Genomic DNA, 20603 nt, shown 5'->3' on the forward strand with positions numbered 1-20603 from the left:
ATTTCTTTACAGTTGAACATTTAGACTGTTTCCCATTTTTTCATTATAAATAGTTTTGTGATAAACTCCACTGTCCATTAGCCTTTTCTACGTTTATGATTATTTCCTTATACTAAGTTCTCATTGTAATTCCCAGGTCAAAAGATATAGATATGCTAAGCCTCTTCGTGCATATTGCTAAATTGCTTCCCAATAGGTTTGTAGTGATTTATTCTCCATAGAGGTATATCAGTTTCTGTTTAACAAAATCTTGAGAGCACTGTTTTGTTTTCTTTTAGTCTACAGGTAACAATTAGCCACTTTTCCCCAAAATTGTATTATCCTGTAACTCCATAAAATAGCAGAGAGGGAATGTGAAAAACTTTTGCATACTCTCTGGTTCAAATATCAATGTGAATGTTTCCTGAAAGAAAAAAAAATTGTGAGACAACACAAATGAAAACAAAAGTGGGAATAGAGTATCATTAGTATGTCTCCTATACATATCTCTCCATTTATTCCAAGGACAACCCTTCAAAAGTTAGTCCTATTCAATCTCTTTTACTGAGAGTTCAAGCCTCTAGGCTCCACTGACCTCTGCTGAGCTGACTTCCCATTCTGACTCACTGTATATAAGCCCAGGAAGTATGAGAGCAAACATATATGAAACAAACTGTGGCTCATTGCTTTAGGACAAAGAAAGAAATGGTGAGGAAAAACAGAACAAAGTGGCAGCAAAGATACAAATAAAACAGATCTGGAATGTCTTGCTGCCAAGCATAAGACTGGATAAAGTTTCTCATTGTTGCCTCTGGACCACTTACTCATCCTAGTAACTGGGTGGCCAGTTTCCCTAGTGGCATATTTAATATGTACCCATAAATTAAATCAGTAATGCTTTTGGAGGCCCATTACTAAAATGCAATTCAGCATAGGTAATCCCCAAACTGAGAAAACATGTTCCACAACATAATTTATAAGTCCCTTTTTAAGAGTTCAGATTTATTTACTCAAAGAAACATTGTTTTACATAATGTTGGAAAAGAAGTTCACCACACACAGAAGTAACTAAAGGACCTGAGCCCTTCTGAACCTTAAGGTTTGAATATTCTGTCTTGAGTAAGCGTAATGGAAGAGGAGCAAACTAAACTGGCTAAAAGGAGTCCTGAGGAATCATCTGAAAACTAGTATTCCTAATTATGATGCTATCTTATTTAACTTACACAAGCTCTAAGTTACACAGATAAGTTTTGAGGGACCAAGGTAATTCTCCAACAATTCAGTACTAACCACTACTTCCTAATCAAAACACAAAGGCAAAGACACACGCATACTTCTCCACCTAAAAAAAAGAGCTTTCTAACACCTCTTAGTTTTTTGCTCCTTCCTAACAAAATACTTATCGCAGTTGGTATTACTCAGCTATGCAGAACCCAGTCCTCCTGGGAAATTATACTTTTACTTTTATTTTTAAAAACTCAGCAAGTCATTTGCCTTTTTAAATTCGCATTCTTTGTTCTAATACCGATGACATGATAAAGCTTATCATGAAGTAGAAGTTGGTTAAACCTTGTTATCCACACTAGATCAGATCTGCTTTGTCTTTTTAATAAAGCTGTATAGAAAAGGCCACAGCCTTTTGAATTTTAGGATTTTGATCAAACTGTTTTTCTTCTATGGTTTCTATAACCTCCCCGGTTATCTTAATAAAAAGTAACAGGCATTATTTCAGTCAGAGCATATAAACATACGCCCTTTCTAAACAAAACAATCCTGTCACTTCCAGAATAGCTCAGACATATAGCTACCTCCGCCTCTAATAAACTCTCCTTCCGTCAGATTACAGCGAGGCTGAAAAGAAGGGAGGAAAATCCTCTGGCAGCAAGGTAGAGATGGAAGGCCTCTGTTAAACGCAAGTGTTTCAGCTTGAAAAAGAAAAGGGTATGATGTTAATTAACCATAATAATCAGAGGATATTTGGATCCTGAATTAAGGCTTAAGAAAGGCTAATGGGCTTCCTTTTCAGCTCGCTTACAAATACAACCTGAGATGAGTCCGTGACGGAAGGCTTCCAGCGGGAATATCCTCGGCCCCACCATTTCCCGGGCGTGGGGCGGAGACGCGCGCGAGGCCGACCCACCGCGGCCGCACACGGGCCACTTTACAGCCGCGGCCGGGAAAGGGGCGCAGGCGCCTAGCAACCAGCCCGCCGGGGCGCCGCCGCTGCGCCTCGGGCGTAACCCAGAGGCTCTCACCGTTCTGGGGCCGAGGGAAACCTTTCAAATGAGGGTTAGCCTGAGAGAAAGTGGATCTCGTATCTCCGGGAGTATGCATTTCAATAGTTACCCTGTCAGCAGGAAACTAAGAATTTACTCTGCCTTCCCGGAACTGAGACACTGCTCTTTTGTAGGAAAGACGTCTCTGAAGTTGTGTCAATTTACAGCACACCTTATCTGCCAACCAAAATGACTTTATCTGCATGTTGCTCTACTGGTTAATAAATAAGGTATTGCCACTCATTATCTTGACAATAAACTGCCCTTCTTAATGCTCCTTCTAGCTGAGCTCCGAGCGCCCACTTTCCCTCTTATCTACTGAAATTTTAACAAACTTTCTTTTAATTATAAAGGCTTTTCCCCCGTTTTTAAAGCTGTGCTCATTCAGAGAAAGCAGATGCAGCTTTTGTATACAATACTTAAATCATTCATTTAAACATTTACCTTGTAGCACTCCATTCACTTCCCTAAATAATACATGCGTTTTAAAATCCACTCAAATGCTCATCTTAAATCCCCTGACCAAGTTAAAGGCTCTAATTGGCCAACAAGTTCACATTTCAATGTGTGGGCAGATACCCTATGAATCTGCTATCCTTGTGCGCTCTGGCACTTCCAGATTACAGATGGTGAAGGGAAAAAAATGATTATCAGTATTAAAAAACAGTGAAAACAAAGCTCGTTTTTCTTAATGCTATTAGCTTGAAAACAAAATAGTATGCTTGATATTATTAGTCAGGAGAGGAGTTCAGTAAATTGAGAACTTTTCTTCTGCCCACTAAATCAGGACTTCAATCTTGGCACTACTTACATTTGAGACTGGATAAATCTTTGTTACCGGAAGTTGGCCTATGCATTTTCAGGATGCTTATCAGCATCCCTGGCCTCTGCCCAACAGATGCCAATGGCAACTGTCTCTCACCCCAGTTCCACTGTGACAAACAAAAATGTCTCCAAACATTGCCAAATGTCGCTCTGTGGACAAGACTGCACCAGTTAATAACCACCTAACAAAATTAATTAGTTAAAATGCAAAGTTAATTAAGCAAACATGTAACAGATTGTTCTAAAGAAAAGACCATCCTGACATTATGTGGCATGTACAAACATAAACAAGTTGTTTACAAGAAAGAGAAATGATATAAAGTATTTCACTTAGATTTCTATCAACATCAAAAATAGAGGTTGCATGTCAGTAATAGTAAGGAACACAGAATAGTCTGCAAAGGTATATAGGCCTGCTCTGACACACAATAACTGTGCAACCTTGCATGTAATTAATTAACATCTCTGTGCCTTAGTTTCCTCATCTGTAAAATGGGGATTAAGATGGTAGCTGCTTCACATGGTTGTTGAAATAAATGTTTATAAAGCATGTAATAGAACAGTACTAACATACTGTGGGTACTATATACATGTTCCTATCATCACCACCACCACCATCTAATTTTGTTTAAACTTGCAGCAAAATTAGTTCTTTTCTTCCAATTCTCTACCTTGATGGAGAAATGCTACTATACAGAAAGGAGTGGTAATAATGAGCTTAAGAACTGAAACAAAAAACACGTTATTTTTCAAATATATAGCTCAGATGGCACAAATATACATTTTGACACCTTGTATTTTTCACATCGGCATATATACATCTGCCATATTCTTTAAACTTCATGATATGCCGTTGTATAAATGTAGCATTTTGCGAGAGGACCGTTAAATACTTCAATTGTCTCCAATTGTCCTTCCTTCCTTCCTATCTCCCTCCCTCCCTCCCTTCCTTCCTTTCTTTTTACTATTATTAATAATTCTGCAATAAACAACCTTGAACATGAACTTGGCAAAATTTTGATAACTATTTTAAAAAGCTGGATTTAGTAAACATTGAATTGTGTGTACTACAAAAATCCATGAGTCTATGGCAAGGCAAACTCTGATAGTGTTTATTATCACTTCTGTAAGACTTTACCAAAAGAATTTCAAAAAACTCCTTAAAGCTGAGATGTGAGATGTTCTGGCTACATATTAAGTATTACCACTTCAAGGCTTAAAAGAATATGAAGAGGACACTTTCTAGAAATAAGTTAAGACACTGTGATGGGGGTTACTTGGAACCAAAATTTTAACTATTATTGATCTGATAATGTCTGTGAGATGAGCAGCAACAGCCATTCTTGGTGGCTTTTAAAATAGTAAAGCAGGTAGGTGTTCTGTGGTTCTAGCACTCTGCAAGTCCTTATTTCTCATGTTAGATAGCTCCAGGTAGACAAAAAATGGTTAGGGTCATCAGGTTAGATTCAAATAACAAGCTGTACCATTATTTTGTTATTAGCTATGTTACAAATGAAATAATACACTGATTATTTGGTTTTCTAATTCTCCAGTAAGTTTTTTCATTTTTGTATACATCTTTAACTTCTTGGCAAAGCCACAAAGTAAATATACCTAGACACAGGTGGCCAAAACATATTTTCTTCTAAAGAAAAAAAATATACAGTTTTCTTAGGCAAACTCCAGGACTGATTGATGGTGGTTGGAAAATCTTTACAAAAGTTGTCAGAAACTGAAGATACTTTCTTCCTTAAAATATCTGGATATTCACTGTCCATATAAGCTCTTGCCATTTTACAAAGATCACTGTAAGCACTGTCTAGAAGCTTACACCAGGAAGCAGGAACCCTCAACCTATACCCAGTGCTACCCCTTATAAATCTGCCCATATAAGAAAACATCCTTGCCAAAATTAACATCTTATCAGAAGCAGGTTTTTAAATCTCTTCAGATCTACCCAGTTATTTCTGGACTTATACAGCAAACCTACAGATTACATATTATTTGTTATTTGTTTTGAATATTTAGAATATAGCCACAATGAAAAGGCACAGGTTAAGATTTGCCTGAAAAAAACTCAACCAGATATTAAAACACCCGTAAGTTTTAGGTTATTTACAGGTAGCACTGCCAAAACAACGCTGCCCAGAAATGTAGTCAGTAACCATTAGAAGTTTATGTTACCCATAAGCAAATTCTCCAGAAGTGGAACATTTTCATTTAAAAATATTATGTTATCATTACAGTTGTTAGATAGTAATGAAAAAGAAACAAAACAATGTTAAGACATGACACATGTAGCAATGATAATCAAGCAGGGAATGGAGTGTACCTGACTCCCTCACCACCAATGACAAAACTCGTAATACCCAAATCCAACTTAATCTACCCATATAAGAAAACTGGCTGCTGCTCTTTATTTCAGAAAGGCATACATTTGCAAGAAGGGTTTAGTTGAGAAGGCAGATCAACCTTTTGGTTGTGAAGTTTCCTTTCACATAAAATTAATGGGATCTATTAATTTTTGTTTCATTGAAATAAGATTAATTTTCATCAGCTCCTATGTGCTGAGTGCCTGGTTATCTACCTATGTACGTGAACTACACATCTGATCTCTACACAACTCAGAAAGATAAACATTACTGTAATCAATTTTAAAAAGTAAGAAACTAAGACTCCCACAGAGTTTACATAGCTAATAAGTCAATAAGATTCCTTGGGCAGAAAATCACACCCAAGTTTCACCAATTGCAAATTACATATTCTTTCTACTATGTTTCATTGTCTGATATCTGACTTTATATAAGCTTAGTGTACAATTATGAGCTGAACTAAATAATATGCACAAAGACAAACACTCAAAAACAACTATTTACATGATCTTATTGGTTAGTAAGTGATATTATAAAGATAATAATATCATCTTAATATTTTATAGTATACTATTCACATTTTTTCTTTTTCTTCTTTTTTTTTTGCTAAAAGAATCCATTTGTTCAATAAAACAGTTCAGAACAATGCCAGATACTATATGTCGTAGTGAGATGAATAATAATTAATGCCTGTCTAAATGCTCTGATAAGACTAGAGATTTTGAAGAAGTCTCCAGATTTTCTGATCACATCTCTCTCAAGCAATAAATCTGAGAATACACTGAAAATATTTGAATAGCAATTCACTTATGAATTAATGCAGGTATTACTACAATATAAAATTTAAAAATGAGATTAAAATGAATTAAACGTTCTAATATCTGTTCCCATATCCCAGTAGAGTTTCATATATCCCAAGGCATGCATACTCCATTTTGGAACCACTGTCTTATAAAACAGCTTTACATTTTAATTCAGGAAACAGATGTCTACTCATTTCATTACTTGATAATACCTATTTTCTCGAAGACCAGAAATTTTAAAAACAGATATGCAAAGGACTTTGCCCAAAGTAGGCCTTCAATAACTAGCTATAATTAAAAATAATTTACTGTACCTTAAAATCATCACTTTCAGCTTCACAAAATTTGACTCAGAAAAAAAAAAAAAAGCTTTCTGATTCCATGATATGAAATTATATGTGAAAATGGGGGAAAAATACTTATCCAAATGATCCAAACTGTGAACTCTTAGTCTAGAGTTAAATTCTGTGAAATGTATAGGAAAAAAATATCAGGAATCATTTGAAAAGTAAGACAGTTAATTTTATGGTTTGGCAAATCATTTAGAAATTGGCTGAATTTTAATCCTTGATAGTTGGAAAAGTAAACAGGAAGAAGAATCATTGTAAAGAGAGAATAATTTTTGTTATTTAGGTATAATTTTTGTTATCTAATAGGTAGATAGCCCGGCACTCAGCACATAGGAGCTGATGAAAATTAATCTTATTTCAATGAAATCAAAATTTATAGACCCCATTAATTTTATATAAAAAGAAACTTCACAACCAAAAGGTTGATCTGCCTTCTCAACTAAACCCTTCTTGCAAAGGTATGTCTTTCTGAAAAAGGTAATATCTCTGAAAAATCAGAGTTGGTATTAATTGTACAGACTTCATTTTCTGACTCTGTATAAAGGATAAAAACAATTTAATATTTAGTTTTGAATTGTTTAGCCATAGTGGGGACATGTTATCCAAATAACCCCAAGCTATACCTCTACCAATTTTCTACCACTGGATTTCTTTGCCTTACATCTTTGGAACCTGAGTCAATGGAACTTTGTTCCACCTGCTGTTTATGCCTACTGAATAATCTCCAAATTTAGATTTGGCTTCATGTCCCTACTAGAATGGAAGATTCACAAAGTCAGGAAATTTTCTTTTTTTTAAATCCCTCTGCTAAGTCCCCAGTGCCTGAACAGCATCTGGCACACTTTGCGTACTCAATATTGATTTAAAGAATGAAGCCATGCATCCTTCCCCACACCTCAAAGTCTCTAAAGCCAGAATTAAAGAGGGAACCTATGTGTAGCTTAACATTGCCTTTCCTGCCAATCTAGAGTACTTCTTTAGAAGTCAAGAGCAGCCCATATGCTACAAGTAAAACTGATTACTGCAGACAATGATAGAATCCAGAGCCTCTGACCTCTGACATCTACTTATTGTTCTTTCTTGGTTCCTCCACATCTTTCAAGCTTCTAAGTACTTAAATACCTAGGATTCTGTCTTTTCTAACCATACTCACCCTGTATTATGTAGTCTCAAGGCCTTATATTTTTATGTCCTGCCTTGACCTTTCCCCTTAATGACAAATAATATATTCAACAGTTCACTCAACATCTCCTGGATGTCTAATAGACATGTAATGAAACTAAAAATGAACTCTAGGTATCTTCCCCTCCCCCCAAAATGGCCGAAGCAGAGCCAGCCAGCCAAGTCAAGCCTGGATCAGGTTAACTACAGGCAACCCACAGACCTATTAGCAAGAACTAAATGCTCACAGATTTGAAGTAGTAAAGTAGATGTTCTGTGGCTCTAGCACTCAGCAAGTCCTTATTTCTCATATGTTAGATAGTTCCAAGTAAACAAAAATGGCTAGGGTCACCAGGTTGGATTCAAATAACAAGTTGTACCATTATTTTGTTATTAGCTATGTTACAAATGAACAAAATATACTGATTATTTGGTTTTCTAATTCTCCAGTAATCTTTTAGGTGAGTTTTGAGGTGATGTGTTATGCATCAAATACTGATCAAATATTCCACCCTATCTAAAATTGTAACATCCCATCCTGACTGATACTTCTCTTTCTTTTCCTCCATAACACCTACTGTTAACATTCGTATCTTTCACTTACATGTCTTTATTGTCTATATCCGCTATTAAATAAAAAGCTCTAGTTAGGTACAAATTTTTTACCTATTTGATTCACTACTGAAATCCCAGAACCTAGTTGAAGGTACCTACAATTCAAGCACTCATTAAAAATATGATGGGTGAATGAATGAGCATTTTCTATTTTCTATTTCTCTTAAATAGCACTTATTCTGGTTTGTCTATTTGCCCAACAAACTCTAAGCAATTTGAGAATGAACAGGTATTAGCATTTAAAAATATTTTACCTGATTAAAAATTATTAAACAATTATTGTTGTTAAGTGAAATGCCAATGTTCACTTTACTGTCTTTTTACATTTTTGGCATAAGGTAAATGTTCTTTATTAAAAAAAAAACATAGTCTGGAAATACACCAAGTCTTCAACTTAAAAAAAGAAAAACCTCTCAAAAGAACAAAGAAAACTATATGTATATGGATGGAATAAAAATATAAAATCAGTGATTCTGAAAAAATAAGAAAAACAAGAAGAAGACGAAAGTTCATTCTTAAAAAGTTGGATAAAATAGACAAACCCCTGGAATGCTCAACTAAGAGAAAAAATAGGTAACATTAGAATGAAAAAAGAATTTAAAACTACAAACAAATTTAAAGAAGCACTGAAATACTGATGCAACTTTACATCAATAAATTTTAAAAGAGTTGATATTGTAAAATTTTCTATTTCAAAAATTAACTCAAGAAGGGTAGAAAAAATTATCAGTTCTATAACCTATTGCAAATTTAAATAATGTCTAAATATCTACCACTAAAGAAGCTATCAAGCTTTATTTTTATAGGCCAATTGTATACAACCTACAAGGATCAGATGATTCCTATTATTCTACAGCACAGAAAAAAATAGGGAAACTTCCAATTCATTTTTCAAAAGTAACATATACTCAAATTCCAAGAGTAAATAAAGAAAAAATTATTGAAAATTCTCATGAATATAGATACAAAATCCTGAATAAAATATTGCACCATAGCAAATATAAGATTTGTTACTAATACATAGGTGACCTTGGGCAAATTGTTTCACCTCTCTCTTAGTTTTTTTGTCTGTAAAATGGAGATCATAATAGTATAAAGAATGCAGTTGTTAAAACGATAAATAGTAAAGTATAAAGTTTTTAGAACAGTGCTTGGCACATGGCAAGTGTTATTATTCCAAAACAGAAAAGCAACAAAATCCACTGCATTATCATTTTAAAGTGGAAAATAAGATAGATAAATGTAAACATTCAATACTTTTTTAGCAGACATTTTGGTAAATCCTTAAATAAAACAGGTATAAAGGGGAATCTCCTAAACATTTTAAAGACTATCACAAGCCAATAGCACAAATTATACTAAGGGCTAAATTACTGGTCATTCCCATTAGGTAATAAGACAAAGATGTTGACTACGACCATAACCATTCCATATTTTAGAGATTACACTAATGAAATAAAGTAAGACAACAAATATTGGAAGTGATGAAATTATTATTTGCAAATGTTACCTATAAAGTCTAAGAGAATAAGCAAAACTCTATTAGAATAAGAGATTTTAGTCAGTAGGCTGGATAATAGATGTACCAAAAATGAGTATCTTTTTTTACAATAGCAATAACAAGTTACAAAGTTATGGGAAAAAGAGTACCTACTCACAGTAACAAAAATTACATAACATGCAGGTATAAACTAAATGAGAATGGTAGAAAACTGAATGATAAATTACATAGCTTCACTGAACATAAAAATACAACTGGAATACTCTCTTGAACTGCCTCAGCAGTATCTGTACCTTCTCTATCATTCAAACTAGAAACTTGGAATTCCTTCTAGTTTCATCCCTCTCCTCACTCCTGATATCTGAAATGAGTCACTAAGTCTGCCTATTTCAACTCATACATGTTTTTCAAACTTGTCATCTCTCTGCTTTCTCCACTTCAATTACCCTGGTTATCCTTTGGAAAGACTCCTGCAAATTAAACATTCTCTCCTTCCAGCCTTAACCTCCTCAGAATCATAGCCCATCCAGCTGCCAAGATAATCCATCTAAATACAAACCTAATTAGATCAGGCCCAGTTTAAAACCAAAGATCACCACTGAATTCAAGCTCAACCCAGCTTCATCTCCTCCTCTCCTATTCCTCCTTTTTGGGGCTTAAAATACAGCTCTGTGTTTCTCATATTAGAATATGCAAGTATTCTAACTAAAGACAAGGCTTCTTACAGCTACCATCATGGTACATTCTACTAAATTTACAATATTAATTTTTGGTGAAAATTGAGACATTATTTTATGTTACAGAAAAGAATGTAAAATCTATATGACTGCTTAAGTTAAAAATATAAGATTTCAACGAAAGATGCCACTTACAGCAAGCTGTTTTGACCCTGTTCCCTTGGCTCAGAATAGGTATGGTAATGACATGCTTGTCATTATTAGTGAGAAGTCTAACACTACCAAACTGTTATCACTGCATTTGCCAATGAACTAAGAGGTAACTAACACTTGCTGAAAACTACTATGCCAGGCAACTGTTCTAAATTCTTTAGGTTGATTAACTCATTTTTTAAGACTACACCACCTGATGACATCTCACCCTCACTCACACTACTACAGCCATAACGGCCTTCTTGCTGACACATATTGATATGCTAATTCAGACCTGTTCCCCTAGAGGACACAGCTCTCTTTTCCAACTCCTTCAAGTATTTTCTCAAATACTACTTTCTCTATCTGGCCCTCCTATTTCCCTTCTTTCTCAACTATCATTAGTCGGGAGAAATAATTCTGCTTTTTTCCCTCCATCTCACTTTCCTTATAATCTTGTATTTGATCTTCTTTCCCTACCAGAATGTAATTTCCACGACAGTAGGATTTTTGTTTTATTCACTGAATCCCTAGTGCCTAGACAAGTACCCAGCCCACTGTAGGCTCTCAATGAATTTACTTATTCAATTTGTTTTATGAAACAGATACTACTGCCAGCCAGATTCTACCTTATGAAGAAGACCCTGAAACAGTAAGAATGTTCCTTATGGTCACATAGTAAAGGGCAGAGCTAGAATTTGTAAGCAGACAGCCTGGCTCGACTCCTTACCATGGTGCCTCTAATTTAAGCGAAGTCTGTATGTACTGTGTATTTAGTACATTTCCCTCATCAGACAATTCCTTCGCAGTAGAGGGCACTGAGCTCATTATCTTTATCACTAACTGGCGACTTCTAGCCCAAATTATACACTCAGTAATGGTTTACAAATGAATGAATGGATGCATAAATACGTTGATTATCCAATGACTTTTACAGGTACATTTCAGTTGGCTGGATTATTTTAAGATTTGACTTAATTTTAGATTGACTTTTAGTATAAAAATAAGGCCTGCCTTTATAGTGAAGTAAAAAATACTTTCTTTAAATTGACAAAACAGGATTTCTGTCAAACGGCTTGATTAAAAAAAGGCAAGTGTCCTAGTCTTACAACTTTCCCCAAACTGTTTTTTAGTTTTATTCAACATTAGCATACATTAAGCAAAAGCTCCAGAACCAGCTAATTGACTCATTTCATTATATATGCATACATAACATCTCTGACTAAAACCCGCAAACGACAGTGCCATTTTCATAGACGCCGAGATTTCGATCATCGATCATGCCAGATAAAAACAGGCCCTTTCACTTACAAAAAGTGACGCTAATGAGAACAACCTCCGGAGCAATACCCGACCCCGGAGTCACCCCGAGGTAGCTTCCTCACTTAACTTTGACAACGACTATCGTTCAGGTCACGACTAACTTGCCACAGAATCCCAAAGGCCAAAGGTTTATTCTGAGAAACAAACATTCCTGGGTACAAGGGGTGGAATGAGACTGCTTATTAATGTAAAGAAAATTGAAATAGTATTGTTCAAGTGTATCATAAGTTAAAATAAAGGCAGCAAGCAACAGGATCAAACTGTAAACTACCTAAGGGACAATAGATCAAACAAATTTTAAATCATCACTCCCCATGACCGCTTATAAAGTTGAGAGGCCTCAAAACATAAAGCCCAAGATTCTCCTCACAGCTCCTCACCGTGTCTAGACTAAGGGGAAGCGACCATTTCTCAGGAGGAGGATGCGCAAAGGAAAAACTGGCCATCCAGAGCGAAGGCCGCAGAAACAACGGAAAACGGAGCGCTCTGACCTAAAAGAACCCTTCACACCTAGGCACACCTTCACAGGTTGAGCCGCAATCTCTTTTCTCGCGAGATTTCTCGACTTCACGGGATCTCGAAGCTGAAACCTCGCGGCTCTTCATATAAGGGAGCTCTGGAAGGACTGCTCTCAATGCCTTTCACGGAGCACCTCGACCTCCCTCACTCCAACTCTCCGCTCCCCTTCTCCCCTCTACTCTCCCTTAAAAGAAATTCCCCAGGGGGCCTAGGGACTTCCGGAACTCGACCGGAACCGGAAGCTTCTGGGAGCGAGCGGTGGGGCAAAAAAAAATCAAAAAAAGCGCGCGGCGATAGCTGCCTGCAGGAGCTGGTAGGGTGCTGGCGGCTCCCAGGCGGGGTTGTAGCGGGTCTCGATGGACTCCACCGCCTGCTTGAAGTCCTTGCTTCTGACCATCAGTCAGTATAAAGCCGTTAAGTCGGAGGCAAATGCAGCCCAGCTTTTGCGACACTTGGAGGTGAGGGGCTCCGGAGTGGGGGGCGCGTTGGGCGTCCCTGTAGTAGTCCTTGGTTTACAGTGCGCCCGGGGTGTAGCGGCCCCAGCCTGAGAAAGAAAAGATAGCTCCTTGTCCGCTCGGTTGTACTCGGTAAAGAAAGCGAGCGAGTGTCCGCGAGAATCCCCATCCTGTTCTACCCCGCCCCAAGCCCTTCGGCGTTCAGCGGGGGTGAGTGACCACCTAAAACCCTAGGCGGAGGGAGGGTGGGACCGAAGGTCGGGGGTCTAGGATTGGCAGAAGGGGAAGCTCGGAGCCGCATCTTTTCCTTGTCATTTGTTTTCACCATTGCTTCAGCGCCCTCTCAGAAGGCGCAGCAGTTCTAGCGGATGGCTGTCATGGGAGTGATGATTTAAAATTTGTTTGATCCATTGTCCTTTAGACAGTTTACATTCTGATCCTGTTGCTTGCTGCTTTTATTTGAATTTATGATACACTTGAACAACATTGTTTCAATTTTCTTTACGTTAGTAAGCAGTCTCATTTACTAGTAATCATAATCTTATTTTCTTTACCAAAACACATTGTTTACAGTTTTCCAGTCCTAAAATACTGAATTGCTTTCATTTTTCTATTAGTTGTATTACAACATTTTTTATTTTGAGAAGTTGCTGTCACAGCTTTCTGTGACCCTATCTATTTTTTGGCTCTTAATCTGCTGTCATTTGTTACACAGTCATGGAATTCCAACTAACATTAACCTTGGTTTAATAAGAAAAAAATTAAATTCAAATCTTATTTTAAAGCTCTCTGTTGCAACTTCTCGTTAACATAGAATTAAACATAATTTTTTAATTATTTGTTGTATTAGCCCTATGATGAAAAGCTAAATTACCAAAGACTAGCAAAATATATGGAGAGAAGATGACTGTGAATGGTACATCAGCAGCAGCCTTTGGTGAAACTGGAGTGCCTTAAATGTGTCTGTTCTTGGAGCTTCATTGGTGTTGCTCCTTATTACTTCAGCTCCCCATCTCCTGAGTAAATTTTCTTTTCATTCATTATCATAACAAATCCCTGCTAACCTAATAAATAAGGTATTAGCTGTTAAGTGCTAGGCTTTCCTTCTCTCCTCAGGACAGAACAGTGAGCTAGTGAACTCCAGAAGCCACAAATAAGTAGGGATGTCAGTTTTAAGAATTAGAAGTTAAGCATTATAAATACTAACCTGAAACACTACTTGTCTTTGACATTAAACAGGTACATTGTTAATCTGAGTGCAATGTTATGGTAAATTGAAGGTTTCAAAAACTTTGAGCTTTGAGACTGGCTCCTTGATACCTAGACCTTCAAGGGATTTCCTGAAAACCCTTCTGCCACTTAGCATAGATACAGAGCATAACATGTATTAATCTTAAGAGTTTGATAGTTGATTTTTTTAACATGTACACTCAAGCAGCTACCACCTATATCATATAGAATATTTCCAGCCCCTATAAGGTTTTTCAGTTGTTTATTTTCATAAGGTTCAGGTAAGTACATACTCATAACAGTATGTACTTTTGTGTCTGGCTTCTTCCACTCAGTATAATCTGCGAAATTTGTTCGTGTTACACATAAACCAGTACTTCATTTTTCTTTCTTGCTTTGTAGAATTCCATTGTGTAAATGTACTACCGCTTATATCATTCTGTTGATGGGCATTTGGGTTTCCAGTTTGGGGTGAAATTTTGAAAGTGTCTGTTATGAACATTTTCATATATTTTTCTGTGAACATATGTACTCATTTCTCTTACCTGGGAGTGAAATTGTTAGTCTTATGGTAAGTTTCTGTACAGTTATGGTTGAAACTGCCAGACAGTTTTCTGCAAGTTACATTTTACCCTCCCATTAAGCGGTGTATGAATTTTGCTGTCACCCATCCACATTGATCTTTGGTGCTTTCAGATTTTTAAGCTTTAACTGTTTTTTGGTGGGCTGTATTAATGGTGAATATCTTTGTGCAGACTTCATGAGAGCAATAACTGAAGATAAATAGTTATAATGTGAAAGGAGATTATTCATTCTGCTCTTCTGCTGCACTTCTGTATTTTTTCTTTATAGCCCATGCAGAACCTGAACTTTGAATTTTTTTTATGATTGACAGAGTTGAGTTCTCATTCTTGATGGTTTTTTCATAGCACTAATCTTATGTAATAATTATGAGCATGGATCCAGGAACAGTGAATCCCAGTTATGCTGCTGTCTCAGTGTGTTGTTTATTTATCTGCAAAGCAGCACCTACCTTACAGGGTTTTTAGGAACCGTATACCTAGAAAAATGCTTAGGCCAGAGTAAGTGCAAATTAATTATTATAAAAATAAATTATATTTCATTAAAACATTCCATGTTTATAAGTAAAAAAGAAAATTTGTAAAGCAATTTAAAATTTTTACCTTGTAATAAATATTACATGTTAAAGTACTTAGGTTGTTAAAATATGGGTCCAGTCCTGAGGAAAATTGTGTTTAAAGAAGAAAATATCTTATTCTTCTAGAGGGCTAGCTCTGTAAGTAGGCAAAAGGGCAATACTTGAAGGTTCCTTACCCTAAAATAATCTTTTACCTCTGTCTAATTTCACCTTTCACCCTAATTTTTTCTATCTTACAGATTTTTACTTTAATATTAAAATATTCCTTGGGTACAGATAATCTGAAGCTCCCTTACCAGCAATGCCTTAGAAGAACTGGTATCTGGTTGAGGGACTAAAGGGGATACAGAAAGGAAAGTTTCGAATGATGCTAAACAGCCTGCTTGGACTTGACTTTTTTAAAATAAAAATGTTTAGAAAAGATTTAACTAACTCTAATGTAACTGTTTTTCCATCTTTATAAAAACAAACTGCTTAATAATGAATAACATTAGAAAGTGTTTTGAAAATACATGGCATGACTGTGTGACCACTGTGTTTGGCTTTCAATCTCCGCTTTATCTTTTTAAGGGGGTGGATGCTTTTATAGAACTAAAAGAGAGGAGTAAAAAGTGGAATAAGCAAAAATAAAATTTGTTTATGCCTGAGCTGGCTACTTAGAATTTCTTTTTAACTTCTGTCTTTGTAATCTGTAACTCCTGGGCTCAGGCACTGTCTCTGGGAGGGAGCAGAAGAAGTAACCACGTAGTTAATCCCATAGCTAAACCTTCAGATTTAGCTACTTTTCACTTTCCAGTGCCGCCTTCAAAATAGGTGGAATGATTGTGCAGGAATTTATTTATTCAATAAATATGTTGTTTGTAGAGCATTGATTTGTTGTCTATACCTTAATGGAGTATTCACTCACATAAAGTAATAAGGAAGGTAAAATATTGCTACAACATCTAAAGTTTGCCAGCTTATGAAATAAAAGCATAATGTACTATAGGACATCATATAGGCAAACCTAACCTTGTTGATGGCAGAGGGTTAGAGAAAGCTTCCTGGAGGACCCTAATTAAAACTGAGACTAGAATGATTACATTAGCTAGGAAGAGAAGGGATAGGTAAACCATCTCCCAGGCAGAGGGAACACATGTATGGCTTTTCTAAATTGGGAGAGAGTGACAGTGATACTTTAGAAGAACTGAATTTTTACTTGAAATAGAAAAATAAAAATTGCTAATTCTTAATTAACACACCTTAATTGCTATTTTGTAGGTAATTTCTGGACAGAAGCTCACACGATTGTTTACATCAAATCAGATATTACCAAGTGAATGCTTGAGTTGCCTTGTGGAGCTACTTGAAGATCCAAACATAAGTGCGCCGCTGATCTTAAGTATCATCAATTTGCTATCTCAGCTAGGTAATGTGATTAGTTCCTCATTTTCATTTTTTAGAAGTATGAATTTAATGTTTTTTTTGAAGGACAGATTTAATCAATCTTTTGGAAAATGATTCACATTGAGAAAACTTATTCCTTGTAGGATCTTTCAAAACTATTTGCATTGTGGATCTTTTGTAAAAGGAAAGAAATATTGTATGCATCCTTTCTTAAAGTTATTGAAACAAAATTTTGAAGCATATCAAAGGTTCAGTGGACTACACAATACAATGCACCTTTGGAAATGCTGGCCTACTCCTAAATTAAAAAGAAAAATACATGCTCATAATGGCAATATTAAACACAACTCAGAAAAATCATAGCTAGTGATAACAGAAAAGTCATGCTTTTTTGAGAGATTACCCTGAATTTAGAACAAAGGATAAAAGAGTAGGTGTTGCTTTTCTATTTTTTCCTGCCTCATCTTTATTTTTTAATTTTTTAGTGCTTACCTTTTTTTCTTGATGCATGTTTGGGGGTAGAGGAAAGATACTTCTCTGTGTGACTATAAAATTAATATGTATTTATTATTTTAAAAAAAAACCTTAGTGTTCCAGAGGTATTAATATAGATCAGTGTGTCCAATAGGTCTTCCTGTGACAATTATCTGTTTTGTTCAATATAGTAGCCATTAGCCAAATAGGGCTATCAATCATTTGTAGTATAAGTAGTAGACAGGAACTGAATCTTTAATTGATATAAATTTAAGTCATCACTTGTGGCCTTGTGGCTACCAAATTAGCACAGAATGGCCTTTTTAACTCATCACTACCAACCCTCCTCATCATTTCCACTTTTGGGGATAATATTTCTTAATGGCTTGATATATTCTTTCCAGATTTTCTATGCTATAACAATTTTAGATCAAATAAATTAAAAATTTTGGTGCTTTTTGACAAAAATGGTGTTGCAGAGACCAGATGTTTATTTTTTTACTTTATTTATTTAGTTATCTTTCCATGTTGGTATCTTTTTAATAGCTGCCTTGTAATATATTATAGAGTTCTATAATTGATTCAACTACTCTACTAATGGTAGGTATTCACATGTGTTCTTTTGTAAGTTTTTGCTATTAAAATCAATAGTACAATGAACATTTTTATGTATTTTTACTCACATATTAGTGTATTTCTGTTGAATAAATTCCCAGTAGAATATGCAGGTCATTTTTCTATTTTATAATCATTACTAAATTGCTTTCCAAAACAGCTATGCTAATTCTGACATCTACCAACCTTTTGTATGAGAATACAAAATAGTGTTGTAGTCTCTTTATTTTTTTAACTTTATCCACCTTTTAATTAATGCACTTTTATTTTGTAGAGCAATTTTAAATTACAGAAAAATGGAAGTGATAATCAGACAGCAAAATTTCTATGAATATATAAAGCAAGTTTTTTCCTTGAGATTAATTTAGTCTACATAGAGAAATCATTGATTTATGACAAAAGGAAAAGCTCATACTCCCTTCGCTTTTCTAGCTGATACAATTTCTGTGATTAAACTTATGATTTGGAAGGTATTTATAAATATATTGGCTATATCATATTTGATGTTTTTATATATGTTAAGTTCGATATGAAATAAATTCAAAATTTTAATTCATGAAAACCATACTCAAAAATGATATACTTTGTGCCATTTTATTTTAACTTACAGCTGTGGACATTGAAACCAGAGACTGTCTTCTAAGTACATACAGCCTGAATAGTGTGCTGGCAGGAGTGGTTTGTCGGAAGAGCACTTGCCACAATGATTCAGTGTTTTTGCAGGTATACACACCTACGCAGTACTTTTCTCTTAACCCTTCTTTTCTCTTATTTTCAGATCAAAATTGATGGTATCTATTCTAAACTACTAAACTATACTTATATATGCTGGTAAAATACTGCATGAATAGGCACAGTTCTACAGTTCTTGCCATTAATAAATTTAAGAGCTGATTGATCACACATGTGCTATTTAAAAGTTTCTGGAGAAGGGAAGCTGATCCAGTCCACATCTGGCACTATTGTGGTTGAAAAACAAATCTACATTATAACTGCATTGATAGATTTATCAACACAGATGTCAGCATTTTGAGATATAAGCTATTTGTATTAAAATTGTAAATTGAGTTGGCATCTAGTCTCAATCTGTTGAGGAAATATAGAAAGTGAATCTATAGATTTGGACTTATTTAGCATAGACTCAAAACTCTTATACCCATAATATTGTATTGAACCTGAAATGCCATCTATTTGTAAGAAGGAAAAACATCACCTGTTAAACTGGCATACAGTTTTAAAGATGGTAAATGTAAAAAAAAAATCTTATGTGAACCAGGAGGTGAACTCTAAGGTTCTTAGTAACTTCATTACTTTGTGTTTAAAAAAAAAGTTCTTTTTAAGAAATGGAAAAATGGAAAAGTTGGCCTAAATTCTGCTATCTAAAATGATGCAATGCCCACAATATGCTCGGGGGTCCATTCTTGTGTTTATTATGTTTTTATGTGTTTATATTTATTCTGTTCTTTTTCTCAGTGCATTCAACTTCTGCAGAGGTTAACATACAATGTCAAAATTTTTCATTCTGGTGCCAATATAGATGAGTTAATTACATTCCTCATAGATCATATGTGAGTATGCAACCAAACTTGTTAACCAAATAATCTACTGGTTTATTTTTAAACTCAAACCATGTGATTATTCAGTTTTTCTTAGATAATTTTTTCCAGCTTTTTAAACTCAATTTACTGTTTACTTGATTCTTGTTTACTCCTCTTAGATGATTTCCATGATCAAATGGTATAAAGCAGCTTTAATTTTCTTAACAAAAATTTTTCATAACAAAAATTTATGAAGTGATTTAAACAGAGAAAATTATTGAAAGTGAAAATTGTATGTTTATTTCACCTTGAATAGACTGTTTTAATGAGATAGTACGTGGTTACTCTGACAATTATTTGTTTTTTTATGCTGCATTTGAATAGGATCATTTTGTTTCAGAACATGAAATAAATGGTCAAAATATTCAGTTTGTCTTCACAAGCTATTCAGAATATTTTTTGCATGTAAAAAGGAATTTACATGTGTAAATTACTATATAATTTTGAATAATTTAGGATCAACATTGCTTTTATCTTTATTTCCCTTAAAGCAGTCAATCTCCTGAAGATGAGTTAATGATGCCTTGTCTAGGATTATTGGCAAATCTTTGCCGACACAATCTTTCTGTTCAAACACACTTAAAGACTTTGGTAAGAAATTTCTTTGTAAAAGCTTTCTTGTTTTGTGGTGGGTTCTATGCTTCTAGAAAATTTTATCCATCTTTTTCTTTAAAAAAAAGTCAAAAAGAATTCTCATGTCTTGTCCGACTGACCCATTAGAATTAACAATCAGGTTGACATATAAATAACATGAATATTCAAGTCTTCATATATATTGGTTTTCTTAAGGTGGTGTTAATAAAAATGTTGAATACTACAAGTTTTCCTTCTCCATAGCATCCCACTATTTGTTGTATTGAGAAGTATAAGAAATGCAAAATTATTTTGTTCTGACAGTAAGGAGCACATCATTAGCAACCCCAATTACCTCAGTCTTGTATTTATACAAGATCAATAGTAACTACACCAGAAAGATCCATGAATAAGTGTCTAATATCAACTGCCAGTGCTTGTGGTAGGTGAAGGCAAACTAATGAGATTAACAGAACCACCATTAGAAATAATATTCAATCAAGGAAGTTTGTTAGTTCTT

At 35.0% G+C, this 20603-nt stretch overlaps 2 protein-coding genes across 11 annotated transcripts in view; one reads left to right on the forward strand and one right to left on the reverse strand.

Moving 5' to 3' along the window:
* DZIP3 (DAZ interacting zinc finger protein 3) overlaps positions 1-12770 on the reverse strand; it is a 95335-nt gene extending 82565 nt beyond the window's left edge. The window contains exons 1-2 of one of the 8 annotated variants that reach the window (XM_073231699.1): positions 2024-2228; positions 1788-1904 (exon numbers count right to left, since the gene is read on the reverse strand). The gene's annotated coding sequence lies outside the window, so the exon portion shown is untranslated. The other 7 variants (XM_037017654.2, XM_073231701.1, XM_073231698.1 and 4 more) reach the window with 7 other exon arrangements.
* A 144-nt stretch (positions 12771-12914) lies between these two features.
* Positions 12915-20603, forward strand: part of CIP2A (cellular inhibitor of PP2A) — a 33058-nt gene continuing 25369 nt past the window's right edge. For 2 of the 3 annotated variants that reach the window (XM_017670485.3, XM_073231703.1), the window contains exons 1-5: positions 12915-13051; positions 16698-16845; positions 18523-18635; positions 19386-19480; positions 20002-20101. In XM_017670485.3, coding sequence (XP_017525974.1) covers positions 12950-13051; positions 16698-16845; positions 18523-18635; positions 19386-19480; positions 20002-20101 — 558 coding nt within the window. In that variant the 5' untranslated portion in view covers positions 12915-12949. The remainder of the gene's footprint in view (positions 13052-16697; positions 16846-18522; positions 18636-19385; positions 19481-20001; positions 20102-20603) is intronic. The other variant, XM_017670486.3, reaches the window with a different exon arrangement.

Source organism: Manis javanica, chromosome 3 (assembly GCF_040802235.1).
Source record: "Manis javanica isolate MJ-LG chromosome 3, MJ_LKY, whole genome shotgun sequence".
Classification (NCBI taxonomy): domain Eukaryota; kingdom Metazoa; phylum Chordata; class Mammalia; order Pholidota; family Manidae; genus Manis; species Manis javanica.